The 16,425-nt window shown below is 35.5% G+C and overlaps 1 protein-coding gene across 2 annotated transcripts in view; it reads right to left on the bottom strand.

Annotated features, from left to right (window-relative positions):
• LOC132115219 (E3 ubiquitin-protein ligase RNF220-like) overlaps positions 1-16,425 on the bottom strand; it is a 40,759-nt gene that overhangs the window by 7,324 nt on the left and 17,010 nt on the right. For both annotated transcript variants that reach the window (XM_059523607.1, XM_059523608.1), the window contains exons 3-6: positions 2,275-2,401; positions 791-836; positions 616-708; positions 8-50 (exon numbers count right to left, since the gene is read on the bottom strand). In XM_059523607.1, coding sequence (XP_059379590.1) covers positions 8-50; positions 616-708; positions 791-836; positions 2,275-2,401 — 309 coding nt within the window. The remainder of the gene's footprint in view (positions 1-7; positions 51-615; positions 709-790; positions 837-2,274; positions 2,402-16,425) is intronic.

The raw sequence follows: 16,425 nt of genomic DNA, 5'->3' as shown, positions 1-16,425 counted from the left end.
AATATACCATTGAGTCTTGTTTGCCTGTTTGCTCGTACTCGCAACAATGTCTGAAATGAAAAAGAGAAGAACAAAAGGTAAACAAATATATATATATATATATATATATATATATATATATATATAGTAAGTGTGATATTCTAAGGACAGAATTATCTGTAAGATAATAAGTGATATTTATACTTGCACGGCACTAAAGCCAAAATAAATTATAAAATTATTATGTGATCAACATATACTTTGTTAGGTTTATTTTTCCACTCGCTATTAAATTGGTAAAATTATGTTTTTTTTAGAAACATTTTAAATTATATATAAATATGTATATTTTTTATTTTATTTCTTATAAACTAAATAATACATTTGTCAATAATTAGAAATCAGAATGAAATTACAATGTTAAAATTTAGCACACTGCCTTTAAGAACATAAATACATATATTTTAATTACATTAACGTCCAGTAGATGGCAGCACTATACTGAGATATGTAGTTTAGGAATGGATTCACAAATTCTGTGTGATTCCACCTGTAATTGTTAAAAGTTCAATTTTCTCCACAAGAGACGTGCAAGCTAATGCAGCTAGATGTATATAATATGTATTTTGTGCTCACCTGGTACCTGTCAGAGTGCACAGCCTCATCTCCGGGACGTGGAGAGGAGGCAGAGGAGGAACCCTCTCTCTTTATATGCATTGAGAACAGAGTCTGAGAGAGGTAGAGTGGTTATTATTGCCTGTAGACATAGATAAATTGTATATAACAAGTGTGGATAGTGGATAGTATGTACCTTAGGCGCACCAGCAGCAAGACACTCCTTTTGAGCGGGACCCTGACTGTAAACAAAAGAGAGTGTTATTAACACATATTTCATCACCACAATCCCATTACCCACAAACCTCAGCCTCATTTTAAACACAAAGGTTGAACCAGAATATGCAATGCTTGGAAACAAGGGATAAGGTTACATATTGTTCTCATTTGCATACTACATTTTTCTTCACAGTCAAATTAATATAATGTATAAAAAGCTGTCTCCACTCAGGTCCTGTAAAGCAGGAAGGATCTAACACACCCTGGGGCCGAGTTCAATTTTACACAATTACTGTCCACAGCTCTGACACTAAGCAGATTATGGCTATAATTTCTTTATTGGAGAAATCTTTCATGTGTTCAAAGTGGCTAATGTGCAGCCCTGCCTCGTCTGAAGCTGATAGCAAACGTTGAGGAAATGCGTTATTAGCTTGCTGTGAGATTCACAGGGACTGCCTTGAGCTTGACTGGATGTGAAATGTCAGGAACAATGTAACAGCATGTAATTTGTGATGTTGCAATGATGGAGGAGACAAGGAGAAGGGTGGAGGCATGGTGCACATGCCCAGAGGCTGTAGATAAATATGCCATCAAGACCTGGAAGCATTTAATATGCCTTTGGAAAGGACAGGATACAGGGAGGAGGTGTCTGGGAATTTGTGTGTGTGTGTGTGTGTGTGTGTGTGTGTGTGTGTGTTCAGAGTCTCAATCTGCTTTAATTCTGCCCTTCCTCCATCTCTCCTGTTTTTGTCTCCAGTTTTGATGTCTTTACTATGGGCGGTGATGCATTTTCATGAGCCTAGATGTGATTTAAGTAAGAGTGACAGAAGAGCATGCTGACTGTCAGCGGCACTTTACTGTCTACATGCTCCGACCGATGCAAAGAGACTAAGGCAGGTTGATAGACTGATTGTCTCAGTCATTATAAGGATTGTATTATGTTCATTACAGGAACAAGACAGGTTTCCTCTGTAAAAGACTGTAACAGCAGACAGCACTGGGATACTCTATTAATTTATTTACTTAAATAAATACATTTTAAATAAAACAATGTATATATGCAATAAATATATATTGTATTTGCATATATTATGCTCCAGCATCCCCTCAACCCAGCAGTTTGAAGAAATAATAACTGGAAAGATTTATGTATAAATAAATAAATGTTATTGTTAGATTTTTATTAGGATTTTTGATTATGGCAACAAAATACATTGAAGAACCACAAAAATTGGGTCATCATTGGGATACTCTCGATTTAAGTACTCAGATTAAATAAATAAATGTTTAAAATGTTATTGTAAATAAAATAAATTCATTTATTTCTATATGGTTTGAATGAATGAATGAATGAATGAATAAATGAATGAATGAATGAATGAATGAATGAATGAATGAATGAATGAATGAAAATTAAAAGGCTGCTCCAAGTGTGTGTCGAGAATGATTCGGACCATGTACCTATTGTGCAGCTGCATTAGACGCTCCATTTCCTGCTCCATGTGTTCTTGCAGCTCTCCTGGCCGCAGCACAGTATGACAGATTGGACACGTGGGCGTCTGAGTGTCGTAAAGGGCCTTCACTTTACCTAGAGAGACAGGTGACAGAGGGACAACAAAAAAGACATTCTTTATTATTATAAACCTTCATTGAGCAATAAAGAGAATTCTTTACAATGATAAAAATCATCTAGTCCAGGCAGATGTGTCACATAAATGAAGCTCATCAACAGCAAGACATTGAGTAGCAATACCTGTCTCATAGCGAGGCCATCACAGGCTAACAAGTGGCCAGATCAAAACAAATAGATCTGAATAAAACATGGATCTGCATGTAAACGTCAACTGGAGCCATGCCCTTGAGAAAGTGACAGTCAGCCCCACTGTGAGTCCCCTCTCTTTTAAATTTCATCTACGGTTCAGCTCAAATAAATTCACTGACAAATACTAACTGCTTGCATCTCTGCCTAAAGGCAACCAACATCAGTAAACAATGAAATTCCATGGCTGAAATTGAATTTATAACCACATTACCTCCACTGATAATGTCAGCAAATAACAAGATGATAAAAGGAATTTGATTTGATTCTGACACGAGCATGTCTTTTTTCCCTCCTCCTCCTGAAGGGACTCTCATCGGGGGAATTTGAGCGAAATAATGAAAAGAAGAAGAACGATATTTTAAACCTTAACATGGATACACTGCCTTAATTAATATACATAAAATACCTAAAACCAAGGTGTAGTTAAACTCAACTGCTTAAATTAAGGGAAAAAAAAGATAAGATAAGAAAAGACAGTTCTATTAATTTGGTAATTATGTTAATTCATGTTGCATCCTAAATGCATACTGTATATTACAAAAGTTTAAAAAGTTTTTTTCGCTTTCCCTAATTGCATTTATCTGCGTTTATTTGATCAAAAATACAGTAAATATTGTGTATTTTTGTACTATTAAAACTGTTAAATATAATTTAAAAAAATATATATATATATTTTATATTTAAAAAAAAAAAATATATATATATATATATTATATATTGAATAAAAATATATACTGTAATTGCAAAGCTTTTATTTTCTGCAGCCATTCTTTCAGTTTTTGGTGCTCAATTCACATTTCTCATTATCAATGTTGAAAAGAGTTGTGCTGAGCTAATGATGTACAGTATAATGTCTGCACAAAAAGGGTGTGCAGAGGTATGCAAATATATACGTTGACAAGCAAATAGGACAGCCTCAGACCTAACAATGTGATTGGACAAACTTTTTATGGTCCTGCACCTTCCACAGACAATACATATAAATAGATTTAGACCACTAAACTTACTGATTGCTATCAGGATGTGAAGAGACTTTCAACCAGCACAACAAAAAATGCTTTTGAACCAAATCACCTACCCTGCCTTTAACCCAAATTTTAGACACTGTATATAAAATAAAAAAGAAATGTTAACATACTCCTAACAAAAAAAAAAAAAAAAAGTTATAGGTTATTCCCCCAAGTTATAGGATGACTGCACATGCCAGTATCCATATGACAACTGCCACTGTCATGATGGGAGACGAATCGTGAGACGGGCCATGAACTGACCTTTCCAAAATGCCACATCTCATCCTGGTTTTCTGTCACATTACAACAATATGTCACAAGCCTGAAAAATACAATACTAAAGGCTTGTATTTCACAGAGCCACATGCAAAGGGGTAAATAGTCATATTACTGGAGGCCAGATGAACCTTGCTCTCTCAGTAATTGATTGACGTGAACTGTACTGGTTGCAAAGGCTTTTTCAAAATGTCACAATTTAGGATTTCAGACAGACTTATCAGTTTCTTATGTTCAGTTATCCATGTAGAACATTTTAAACTGAAAACTAGAATAGAATAGAATAGAATGGAATAGTGTGACATTAGAAATCAAGTAAAGGGAGGTCCCTTAATGGTTTCTGCCATGATTTTGCCTTTCAATAACTCCATAATGGGCGCGACCTTTCAGTAATCCGAGGGCATGCGAGAGGCAGGCGATTGGCAGGGGTCTTGTTCCCAGGCAGACTTTCCGAGGAGAGTGGCAGTTATAAAACAGAATTTGGCCACTCCATACCTGCCATGAAGCCTGTCAAGTAGCCTGAACCCGTCTGGTTTGTGTTTAAGACATCAAATGTTTCATTTTATACAGGGGATTTCATTATTCCTTCAATATGCTTTCTGAAGTGCAGGGAGTATGCAAGCTCCAGTAAGTGTTTTTATTGAGGAAAATAATGGGCCATTGAAAAAGGCTATTTAATAGGCAACATAATAGGCAATGTAGCAACACATCTGCTGTGGAAAGTCATTTATTTCATTTTCAAAGGAATTTTTTTTAATTCAGACCTTATTTCATTAATCGGCTTAGAAACAACTTAATCACTCTGGCACTGGACCATGTACATGTGGGAAAATGTCCAAATTTGCTGTTATTGAGGGTAATCAATGTCTGAAATGGGAGGCAGGGTGGAAATATTACTGTGATAAGTCCTAGAGCTCAGCTAAAATTGCGAGAGAATGAGAGACGTGAAGGGACATGCACTTGCATGTTCGATATTATAAAGCGATCTATTAGATTAAAGTGAAAAAAAAGTCAATGAGCTCATTCTTTTCTGTTCCCGCCTCCACATACTTGACAATCAGTATCTTGTTAATGAATATTTTTAAACAACTCCCGTCAAAAAAAATTATGGTACACTAAAAAAGCTAGAAAATACTACAATGAACCTGGGAATATTTGATTTTGATATAAATGTCTTCTCCAGTATATTACTAACAATGCATATTCTTTTAGTAAAACAACAACAAGGCACACGAAAAGCATGAAAAAATCATGGTCTCAGATACAAAGGAGACTGATCAATGTCTTTGAAATCCCTCCATCATAAATGTCCCCATAAAGATGAAGGATAGACATCTATACAGCTGCCCGATAAAACTGTGGCACTCATCACTCCAGAGAGCCGATCGCTGCTTTTTACTGTGTGTAGTGTCAAAGAGTTCAGCCCTGGAGAAACATTTAAGAGCAGGTTCAGCTCTACAGGAAGACAACAAATACAAATGATTCACTGAACTTAGACTCAAGTGTATCTCTTATGAAATATCGTCAAATTTACTAATTTTGCAATGAAATTAAAGTCTTCTCTTTTCCTCCATATTGTGAAGGACATCCAAATTAAACTTTTTTTGTATAGGAAAAAATTTATAGGGTGTATAAAATATATGGTAAAAACATGTGTGTTCTCAGTTATTCTTGGCAATTTGACTTGCCAATTACCTAAAATTAATAAGGTTTAAGGTTTTTATTTTATTTTTATTTCAGTTAGCATTTATTTTATTTCAAGTAATGACATTTTTTTTATTTATTTATTGTTTGTTTGTTTTAGTCTTAGTGTAATATTGTAAACCTCGCATGGATGAGTCGTTCACAATAAAATCAATAACATGCATATAGAAAATAGATAGGATCTTTTAACAAACCTATGTAACCACCGTTCTCCAGCAAATCAATATAATGTGTTTAGATCGTCAAGAAAAGTAGATTTAAGCATGCAATCCTTTAAGAGAAAGAGAGCGGACTACGGACAACCAAAGCTTTGCTAAATTTAAAAATGGGCATTTTTTGGGAGGATATTTTTTATGTTTATTTTAAAATGAGCATCTACTTGTAAATAAACACAATATATCTGAAGCAATATGCTGTAGATTTGGCCAGGTTGTCAGCAGAAAAGTCAGCTGGTTGTCAGCTGTCTCTTCAAAAGGTTATTCTGATAGTAACTGATATTAAGGGTGGGAATTATTCTCTAGATCTTCTCAACAGGCTTAATTGATGAGCACTCAGGGGATCTTAAATAACAGAGATCAATAGTAGTGACGAGCTGAGAGAGTGAAAAAAAAAAGCAAAAATAACACCAGGGAAAATGAACAAGATTGTGTAAGGTCAAGCCTTTGGAGGAACAATTATGCAGTACACATCACAACAATGTGATGCAGTCAGCATGATATTCTAATGATACCCATTAACCCTCACCCATCTCTGTGTCATGACTCAAACTGTGGTGTGATGGTCATAGATCATCATTCCCCTCTGAGATAAACTCCCATTATTTGATGGGTGGATGCTGCTTTTATGGTTTCCCCAAGAACTCATCAGCAGGAGTTACGCGGCTGTGAAGGCAGACACTTCAAATAAACCAAGTCTAAGAAACTGGCCAAAATTTAATTATTTTACAATAATTATTCAAGTTGGTGATGCGGCCACAACATAAAGCGTCAGATGCAATTATTACTGAAGTTATGAGAGAGAGAGAGAGAGAGAGAGAGAGAGAGAGAGATCTGTGCATCTCTCAGCAGAGTTTGACGGCAGCATCTCTACTAATAGCGAAACTCTAGTTCACCTGCTTCAAGAACAACGCCGTTATTACCCCGCTAGTGAGAAATGCCATATAGGTTTTTAAAGCTTTTAAGTTGTTAAAACCTGTTAGCCAGCACCCCCATTATGGGATTTACAGGTGAAAGTGCCCTACCTAACTTAAAATTTTAACAGTTCCCTACTTAAGTTTGTTACACACATAATGTTGGTGTCTTTGGAAAGAAGACCCTTTGGGCTTTACTTTTTATCAACCAGATTTGATAATCCTCAAAAATATTAAAAGTTATAGACACTGAAGTGCCTTTAAATTTTTTTTTTACCACACTGAATTTTTTTATTTATTTGATATAAAAATTCATGAAATGAATTACAATGCAAATAAGTGCTGATGTGCTGATGGCCAGTTATAGAGATGGTAGTAATACCAATACGCCATAAAGTCAATAATCCACTCTCTCTATTCATGTAGATGGCGTTTATCTATAGCTGTGAGAGCTGTGAATACACAGTAATAGCAAGCTGATTTGCACTGATTTGCACTCAAACAGATGGTAATCATGCAGATACATTCACATTCAACATAAAACACACTCACACATATATGAAAAATATTGAAATATAAAACAAATAAAGAAAACGGTGATCGCTAAGTTCCGCCTCCATTAGCTGACAGGTGCGTCAGAGCGCATCACGAGCCGCGTTACGAACTGAAACGTAAACAAAGGAATTATGATCCATATTAGAGGTTGACTGATATATCGGTCGGCCGATATATCGGGCTGATATTTGTCATTTTTTTATATATATTGGCATCAGCCGATATCTGTGTTTAGTAGCGCCGATTTAAAGTCAGGCACGTTGGCGGGCAGCCCCGTGTTATCAGTGCGGTGGAAAGTGCTGCTGCCGCATGTGAAGGACCCTGAGCCAAAACTTTTGGAAGATTCAACAACAGTCCTGGGAGATAAAGGTAGTCAGAGAATTTCACTCTGTAAATGGTGTGGAGAAGTTGGCAGCTCTCACAAACACTGCAGTGTGATTGAGGGCTACGTTACTCCGCCCCGCTCACAGACAGCACCGTGCGCAGAGAGACAGCTGTCCTGGAGCTGCCCAGAACGGTGAATGACATTTGTTCGGAAGCATGGTTTGATGCAGACAATAGACAGGTTTCCATCCAACTCATTTGCATTTAGGGATGTCAATATTCAATAATTTCCATGATCGATCGTCGTTTAAATTAACGATCGATTAATAACCTTAATGCTGCAAAATGCGTCTGCAGCGGTATTATTATTATAATGTGCATAAGCCACTATGGAAAAAAAGCTTTCTCACCCGAATTAAAGGGGTTTTAGTATGAATAAAATGCTAGTAGCAGGACTGTAAAATGAATAGATGTGATTATGATCATTTGATAAAATGAAGAGAGAGCGCCATACGTTTGCGATCATTTTACTTTGTTGACTGTTTCCCGTCAAGGAGACCGCTGAATGCGCCTCTTTAAATGGTTTCGTGCTGCTCGTTGTTGTTGTATTTTAAAACGAAATTGCAATATTTTCAAATAAAATTATCCCAAACATAACTGTGGCGCTTGTGGCTGTGCTGCGCAGTCAATGAACCGCTTTTTGCACATCAAACGTTTATGCAAGTATTATGACCAGTACTTTTTTGTTTGATCCTGTTCTACAAAATGTTCGATATAGAATTTTTGCGTTCCGCTAGGCCTATTTGTTTTAAAAATTCCTGCATTTACAGTGCATTAGATCGAGTCAGTGAATGAGTGCTTGTATACGAGGACGAGTGAGCGCGGGTTTGACTAGATGTATTTGGACGTTATTGCTCACGTCTCGTTCTGCACATATCCAAATTGTTCCATATTCGCAATGTATCTGAATTTTAAACTATAATATTTTTTATTTTTTTAATGTTAACTAGACGGAAAAGATCATCCTCTTCACATGAGCAAAAACATCCTTGGCATAACAGCAGAGTGGACCGGTATACTACGGTCTATTTAAACTGACCAGTGTAACCTTTTATGTGTTTGGTTGACTGTACTTTAGTTTAATAATGAACAGACTGTGATGTAAGTTTGAAATTAGAATGCACTTTAGATGTTCAGGGCCCTATCTTGCACCCAGCGCAATTGACTTTGTACACCGACGCATGTGTCATTCCTATTTTGCACCCGAGCAAAGCGCGCTTTTCCCTCCACAGAAGCACGTCGCTAAACTAGTGAATGAACTTGCGCTCCCTGGGCGGTTCAGCGCAAAAAAGGAGGCGTGTTCCGGCGCAAACAATCCCTGGTGCTATTTTGCTGTTCCATTAAACAATTGCGCCACTGACCAGAAAAACCTAGTTTAAAGTCAGTGGCGCGTTGCGCGTTGTTCATTATGCTATTTTAAGGGCGCATGCTTGACCATAATGTATAGCGTGCACAACGCGCATACACTTTGCTCATGTAATCTACACAGATGCAACAGTTATTTTTGCAAATCATAAATTGTTACAATAAAAAAAGATTAACACATGAGATGACGGAAATCATTGTGGTGTGCCACGAAGATGTGAAAAAATAGGCATAAATCTAGCTTACAAATTATTCAGGCTAATTGTAGTAAATAAGGATCAGACCTGTTTGCCCAATAGTGGCAAGACATATATGTATATAAGGACATCTGACAAATTGGTTTGTCCATCAAGAACCAGGAAAAAAAAATCGACTCCATAATGGAACTTGCGCACCTGCTTTTAAAGGGAATGTTGGATGACGCTCTGATTGGTTTATTTCACGTTACGCCCAAACCACACCTATGAATAATGAAGCTACTTCAGACCAACCCATTTTAGATTTGCGCCGGGCGCAAGAGCCATTTATCCCGCCGGGAAAATAGCAACAGCGCCGAGATCCGCCCACAAAGTTAATTGCGCTTTGCGCTTTGACACTTGCGTTTCAGATCGTTAAAATAGGGCCCTCAGTGTCATTTATACAAAACACAAATGCTGCTGGTTGCTAGTGTGTTTTCAGCACTACTATTATTTATTTTTTATAGATTACATTTTTTATATTTTTCAGTTTAATTATTTTTTATTTATAAAATTGTATTTTTTATTTAAATGTATATTTAAGTTTACATTTATGTTCCAACAAACTTGAAAAATTGTGCTTGATAAATGCTCTAAAACGTTTATGTAAATGATATATAAAACAGGTAATGTAATATATATATATATATATATATATTTTTTTTTTTTTTATTTTTTTTTTTATATATATATATTTAATACTTGGTCAGTTTATTGATTTCTTTGGTTAACTTTGAATACATTTTTTATTTTAATACCGTGCAGTGCACAAAATTATGATTCGAGAGATGATTCAAGTCAGTGTTCAATAAATGATGATAAGTTTAGAAATGTTGTGCATCCACTTATTATTAGTGTGACATTTTAGCATGAAAATGAAGGGGAAAAGATATCGGCCCTAAAAATCGGCAGCACATATCTCAGAAAAACCCATATCGGTCGATCCCTAATCCATATTACAATGTTATTGCTTCGTTGGACTAAACGTGCTCCATGAGATGTCATTCAGTGGACCCTTACCTGCCTAACTTAATCGGGATTTACAGCTGTGGATGTGTTTATGACTCGTTATTACGACAAATCTGGTATGTACTGCGTTTTCATTCTTCATGTTTTAATGTGTACTGCTTACACAAATGTAGCAAATACAGTCTTTATAAGCTTTCCATTGAAAAACAGCGATCTGTCATTGATACTTGAGGGTTAGATCTTTATAATGATATTTAGTTTGTCAAGATTAAATTTGTCCCGTTTCATTTAATCTATTTGTAAACATTGACACGTCCGAGTTGAGGGGTGTTGAGGACGCAGGTGTCAGGGTGCAGGTTAACACGTTAAACTTTTTTACGTAGTGTTCGAATTGGGTGGTGGGGGGGGGGGGGGCCCGGACCTCCCATAAGCATTAAGGGACCCCCATAACACCAAAAGAAAATATATTTGAGGGGTCCCCCTGGTTTTTCAATAAAAGTTTAATACTTGCTGTATTAAATTTAGACCTAAATTTAATTTTTACACGCTTTTGCAGTGTTGCGTTGATTATAATCAATCACACATGATTACTGAAACTCACGAATTCCCTTATCATAAGCAACAAAGTGCAGATTTACGTACGAAGTAAGAGATTTACTTTTCATATAGCGTATGGACAGCTTAATTGATTATAAGAGGAGTTATGAGTACTTAAACACTAGCTAGACTGAATGCTCAATGATTCAGTATAATAAAATGCATTTAGAATGTTCCCAAAATTCAAGATATGGGGGCAGATTTTTTTAAATGTATATAATGACATATAGTTATCACACAGAGTGCCATTTTTTTTTTACAAAAAAATCACAAAATTTTCAGTGAAAACTGTTCATTAAACAAGAAGTTAATATTAAGAGACTTACGTTTTAAAAACCATATAGCCTATTTTTTGCTCTTTTTCGGCAACAAAAAAAATATTTCGAACAAAGTCACAGCAAAAATATGACAGTGCTTCGTTGAACAAATGAATTAGTTCCTGAATTTATCAATCATTTAAATGATTCAGTTCAGTCACAATGACTCACTTATTAACAGTGACTTGCTGCCACCTACTGGCAGTTTTAATTTGCTAGTTTCTTACTTGATCTTAGTGCTGCGTTCAACACCATAGATCATGATATACTAATAGATCGATTACAAAACTATAAGATCCTACCTGTCCGCTACCATTTTGTTTATTTAAATGGAGAGTCATCTCATTTATCACCAGTAAAATATGGAGTGCCACAAGGATCCGCCCTAGGTCCCCTTCTATTTTCAATATACATGTTGCCCCTTGGTAATATTATTAGAAAATATGTGATTAGTTTCCACTGTTATGCTGATGATACTCAACTATATATCCCAACGAGACCAGATGAAACTTCTAAATTATCTAAGCTAACAGAGTGTGTTAAAAATGTAAAAGATTGGATGACCAATAATTTTCTAGCCTTATACCACACTACAATCCATCACGCTCCCTAAGGTCACAAAACAGTGGACTTTTGGTAGTTAGCAAAGTCCACTAAAGGAGGTAGAGCTTTTTCACATTTGGCTCCCAAACTCTGGAGCAGCCTTTCTGAATATGTTCAGGGTTCAGACACACTCTCTCTGTTTAAATCTAGATTAAAAACACATCTCTTTCGCCAAGCATTCAAATAATGCATCTCATAAATTGTAACTGCAGTTGCATCTGATTAAATGCACAATCTTATTCTTTAGCTTGGGTTAAACTAATTAATTTTACTTTGTTGGAACAGCAGCTATGCTTATGATGTCTCTATTTGTTTCTCTGTCTTGCCACGGGATTTACATCCCATTACTAGGATTTACACAAGCTCCAGTCTGGATCCAGAACACCTGAGAAGAGATGATGCTGACCCCCTCAGAGGACCCCAGATGATGCCAACCCGAATCAACAAACAGAACTAACAAATATTGCTACAAGTGTGATTGCATCCAATAATACTTTCTGATAATAATGTTCATCATCTGGCTGACTACGTCTTGTATTAATTTTTCTGAAAAATCCTGTTATATGCACATAAACTGACAGTAAACACTTATAAGCTACTACTAAATATTGTAGAAACATAATTTTCTGTAAAGTTGCTTTGTAATAATTTGTATCATAAAAAGCGCTCTACAAATAAACTTTAATTTAATTTAATTTAATTAATTTCACATTTTAAAGTAACTTTTTATATTTTAAATCGTTCCAAATATCAGTATTCAACATTTTAAGATTAAAATATCAAAACATTATTTATGCATTTGTAACTGCAGGTTAAATCATTCATGCCTTACATTAAACAGTGTGTATATGCATCTAAATGCCACTTCAGATGCAGCTTCTGTGTTTCCTCTGCTTTGCATCAATTTTGTTGATAATTTAATTTGTTTATTAACAGCCAGAGGTGGGTAGTAACGAGTTACATTTACTTCGTTACATTTACTTGAGTAAATTTTTTGGGTAACTAATACTTTTTTGAGTATATTTAAAGATGGGTACTTTTACTCTTACTTGAGTAATTTTTTTGGAAAAAATCTGTACTTTTACTTCGTTACTATGGGCGACGCTCCTCTCGTTACTTTATCATAATGCAAATGCAATAAATGTTATAAATGCTTCAGTTTATTCCAAACGCGCCGTCTACTTTTCTCTGGGCAATGAGCAATGCTCATTCACGAATGATTCATTCTTTTGAGTCAACTCTGTTGAAAAGCTTGATCAAACCAGTTGGCAAACGAGTGAATAGGTTCATGAATCAGTTTGAATGATTCGTTCAGTTCCCTGCCGCATGCGCTGAGCGTCTGAAGCGGTTCACTCAGAGTTGTAACGTTTAACATCAGCATCATTGAAAACGTGGCAATGGAAGTGCATTGAATTGAAAGCAAATCTGCAAAGGCTATTTGCTAGCGATGAAGATCTTTATTAGATGAACACCGCGTGCTGTCTACTGTTCAACAGGTAAAAACTTTGATTACAGGATACCACTATGACATTAGTTTGTTGTACATGTGACTTATAACAGAAGGGAACCAAGTTGAATGCAGCTTCCAAAAGGCAAAAAACAGCCAATTAATATTTTATTAATATTTATACAATCACACCGGCGTGAGAACGTTCAGCGAGTCATATCATCAGCTGCTAAATTCAGATCTGTGATCGCTTGCTGGCGCTGAGCCAGAGATAGATGCGTTTTTACAGCACTGCTCATTATAACCAATCACACACGATTCTGTTGAGCTTATGAATGCAATGGCCAATCAGAGGCGTTCAGCTAGTCATCGCTAAAATGCCGGTGCTTCCTTCACTCGCTCACTGACTGAATACCTCTTTCTGGCAAATTCTCTTGTCAGAAACAACAAAGTGCAGATGTGTATACGAATCGGTAAATAAGGTAAATAACAGTTTCAGTGATTTTAATGGGAGTTTCTGAGAGAGATTGAACTCTAGACTGTCAGTGAAAATGATTTTTGATAATGTAAATGTTATTTGCTCTCTTTATGAACAATGAAAAATTAGTAGCAGTTTTTATATCACATTGACTTGGAACCTGTGACATTTTGTTTAGGATTATGGCAAAAAGAACATCATTGATAGTAAATCAACATATTGGAATGATTTCTGAAGGATTATGTGACATTGAAGACTTGAGTAAATGCTGATGAATATATATATATATATATATATATATATATATATATATATATATATATATATATATATATATATATATATATATATATATATATATATATATTTATACACACACACATACATTACATACATTTTATCTATATATCTAAATAAAAATAGGCTCAGTATATATGACCCAAAGTAACTAGTAACTAACTACTTGAGTAGATTTTTTATCCGATACTTTTTTACTCTTACTCAAGTAACTATTCAGACTAGTACTTTTACTTTTACTTGAGTAAATATTTCTATAAGTACTTTTACTTTTACTTGAGTACAGTTTTTGGGTACTCTACCCACCTCTGTTAACAGCCCCAAATATCTTATTATTTTAATTGACTTTATTAATAAACACTTCTAGAAAAAATGGCTTTACAAAGGTACAAATACCCAGAAATGGTAAAAATCATTTTAAACTTGTTGGAAAATAATAATTTCTATCACTGCTGTGAATTGACCACCACACAGAGTCAGCTGTCCATGGCAGTCCTGCAGTGCAACACACTCACTCAAATATAGTTTGATTATCGATCGTTATTTAAGATATCGATAAAATCCCAGAAAAAATAGAGATATAATGTTTACTTATGAATTTTTACATCAAATGGTATAAATGAACAATAATGTATCACGATTATAAACAAACATGAATTAACAATAAACTATAGCATACTTATAAAGTAACATTAAACTAGGTCAGTAAAATGCATTTAAAAGCATACTTGTAAATGAACACTAACCTAGATCAATGAAATAAAATTGCTCATTCATTGTTAGTCTGTAAATAAAATACTGTCTCAGTATTTCAAAATTTCATGTTTACACACTCAATCTGAATGCTTCTGACTGTGTATATATATGTATATGTGTGTATATTTAAGTGTGTGTTTGTGTGGGACCAAACCCCAACTCTCCACCTGAGAATAACGTTCTGTCTGCACAAAGCGTAATGGGCCAGTCGGGAGTCAATGAAGTGGCAGCTAACACCTCATAAACCTTGAGCTTGAGGGGCTGCACTGCACTAAGCCTCACTGTAAAACTCTCTCACACACACACAACCAAATACACAAATATTCTTAAATCCACACAAACCCATATTAATAAATACAGGTCTTCAATAACCATTTTTAAGCATTTTTGAGTATTGCTGTCCATGGTTTGGTCACCAATCTCATATCTACAGTGCTAAGCTATGTTCTTATTATTTAACATACAGAATAACTATATGATTGTCATTATTTTGCCTCAATAGAAGTCTCACCCACCCACATTCAATACATTCTTATGGAGCAGGTGTGAGCATCTCAAACTAATGAGGCCATTAAACCATAATAATCCATTTCAATCTAACGCAACCAACTCCCACATACATGCTGATAAGATCAGATAGCCTTGCTCTCGCTGTGTCAAATACAGATACCCTGACAAGGTAGAGAAAGCATGGGATGCTTTGAAGATGATCTTGTTTTGGAATAATACAGATTTTGGAAGATGTGATCGGAGGATCCTCAAAGAGAGTAACAGGGCTTTCGCAAGCTTTCGGAAGCACTCTGAAAATTAATAATAACCCAATGATGAAAGAGCAAAATTGATTACCCTGATTAAGCACACCTGCAAGTTATCTGCATGGCGGAACTTTAAAAAAAAACACCATTAGCGAATTTAGGAATTGATGAAAGGGATAGTTCACTGAAAAATGAAAATTTTGTCATCATTTACTCACCCTAATGTCATTCCACAACCGTATGACCTATATTTATGGTTGATGTTCACGTTACTCTTTTGTATCCAACGAAAAGTGGATTGGTGACCAGGGGCTTTCAAGCTCCAAAAATCATCATGAAAATATTTAATTGCTATATTCAAAGTTTTCTTAAGTCATGTGATGATTTAAAATGAAAGTTATTCACTGGAAATCTTGCCCTGAAAACAATCCACCATTCATTTTTTATACGGAAAAGAGCAGCTTGCATAAAAGACGAAAGTCATGATGAGTAAATGATGATGGAATTTTCATTTTGCTTGAATTATCCCTTTAATGGTTTCCTGTATCACTCTTTGAACTGTTAGATGAAATCTCTAGATCGACATTGTCATGTTGACACACACTCAAACTGAGACAACTGTATTTATCTGGCTGGCCTGTGGATGGTGGCACAGTGGTTGATTTTCTCATTTTATTGGCCACCAGGGTAGAACAGGCCTGTGCTTGTTCAGAGTCAGCCAGCGAGACACAGTCAGCCTAAGCACACAACTGCCTAAATGGAGTCTCTACCAGTGCCAAACACACACAGAAAGAGAGAACGTCTAACATTGGACAAAATGGTTGTATGGTTGCACTCCACAGAGAATATAGCTGATGAAATGATTAAGAAATAATTGGGTGAAAATTTTTAGAGGAACAACTTTTTGAACAG

The sequence above is a fragment of the Carassius carassius genome, chromosome 34 (assembly GCF_963082965.1).
Source record: "Carassius carassius chromosome 34, fCarCar2.1, whole genome shotgun sequence".
NCBI lineage: Eukaryota > Metazoa > Chordata > Actinopteri > Cypriniformes > Cyprinidae > Carassius > Carassius carassius.
This window is presented reverse-complemented; position numbering and strand designations above follow the sequence as displayed.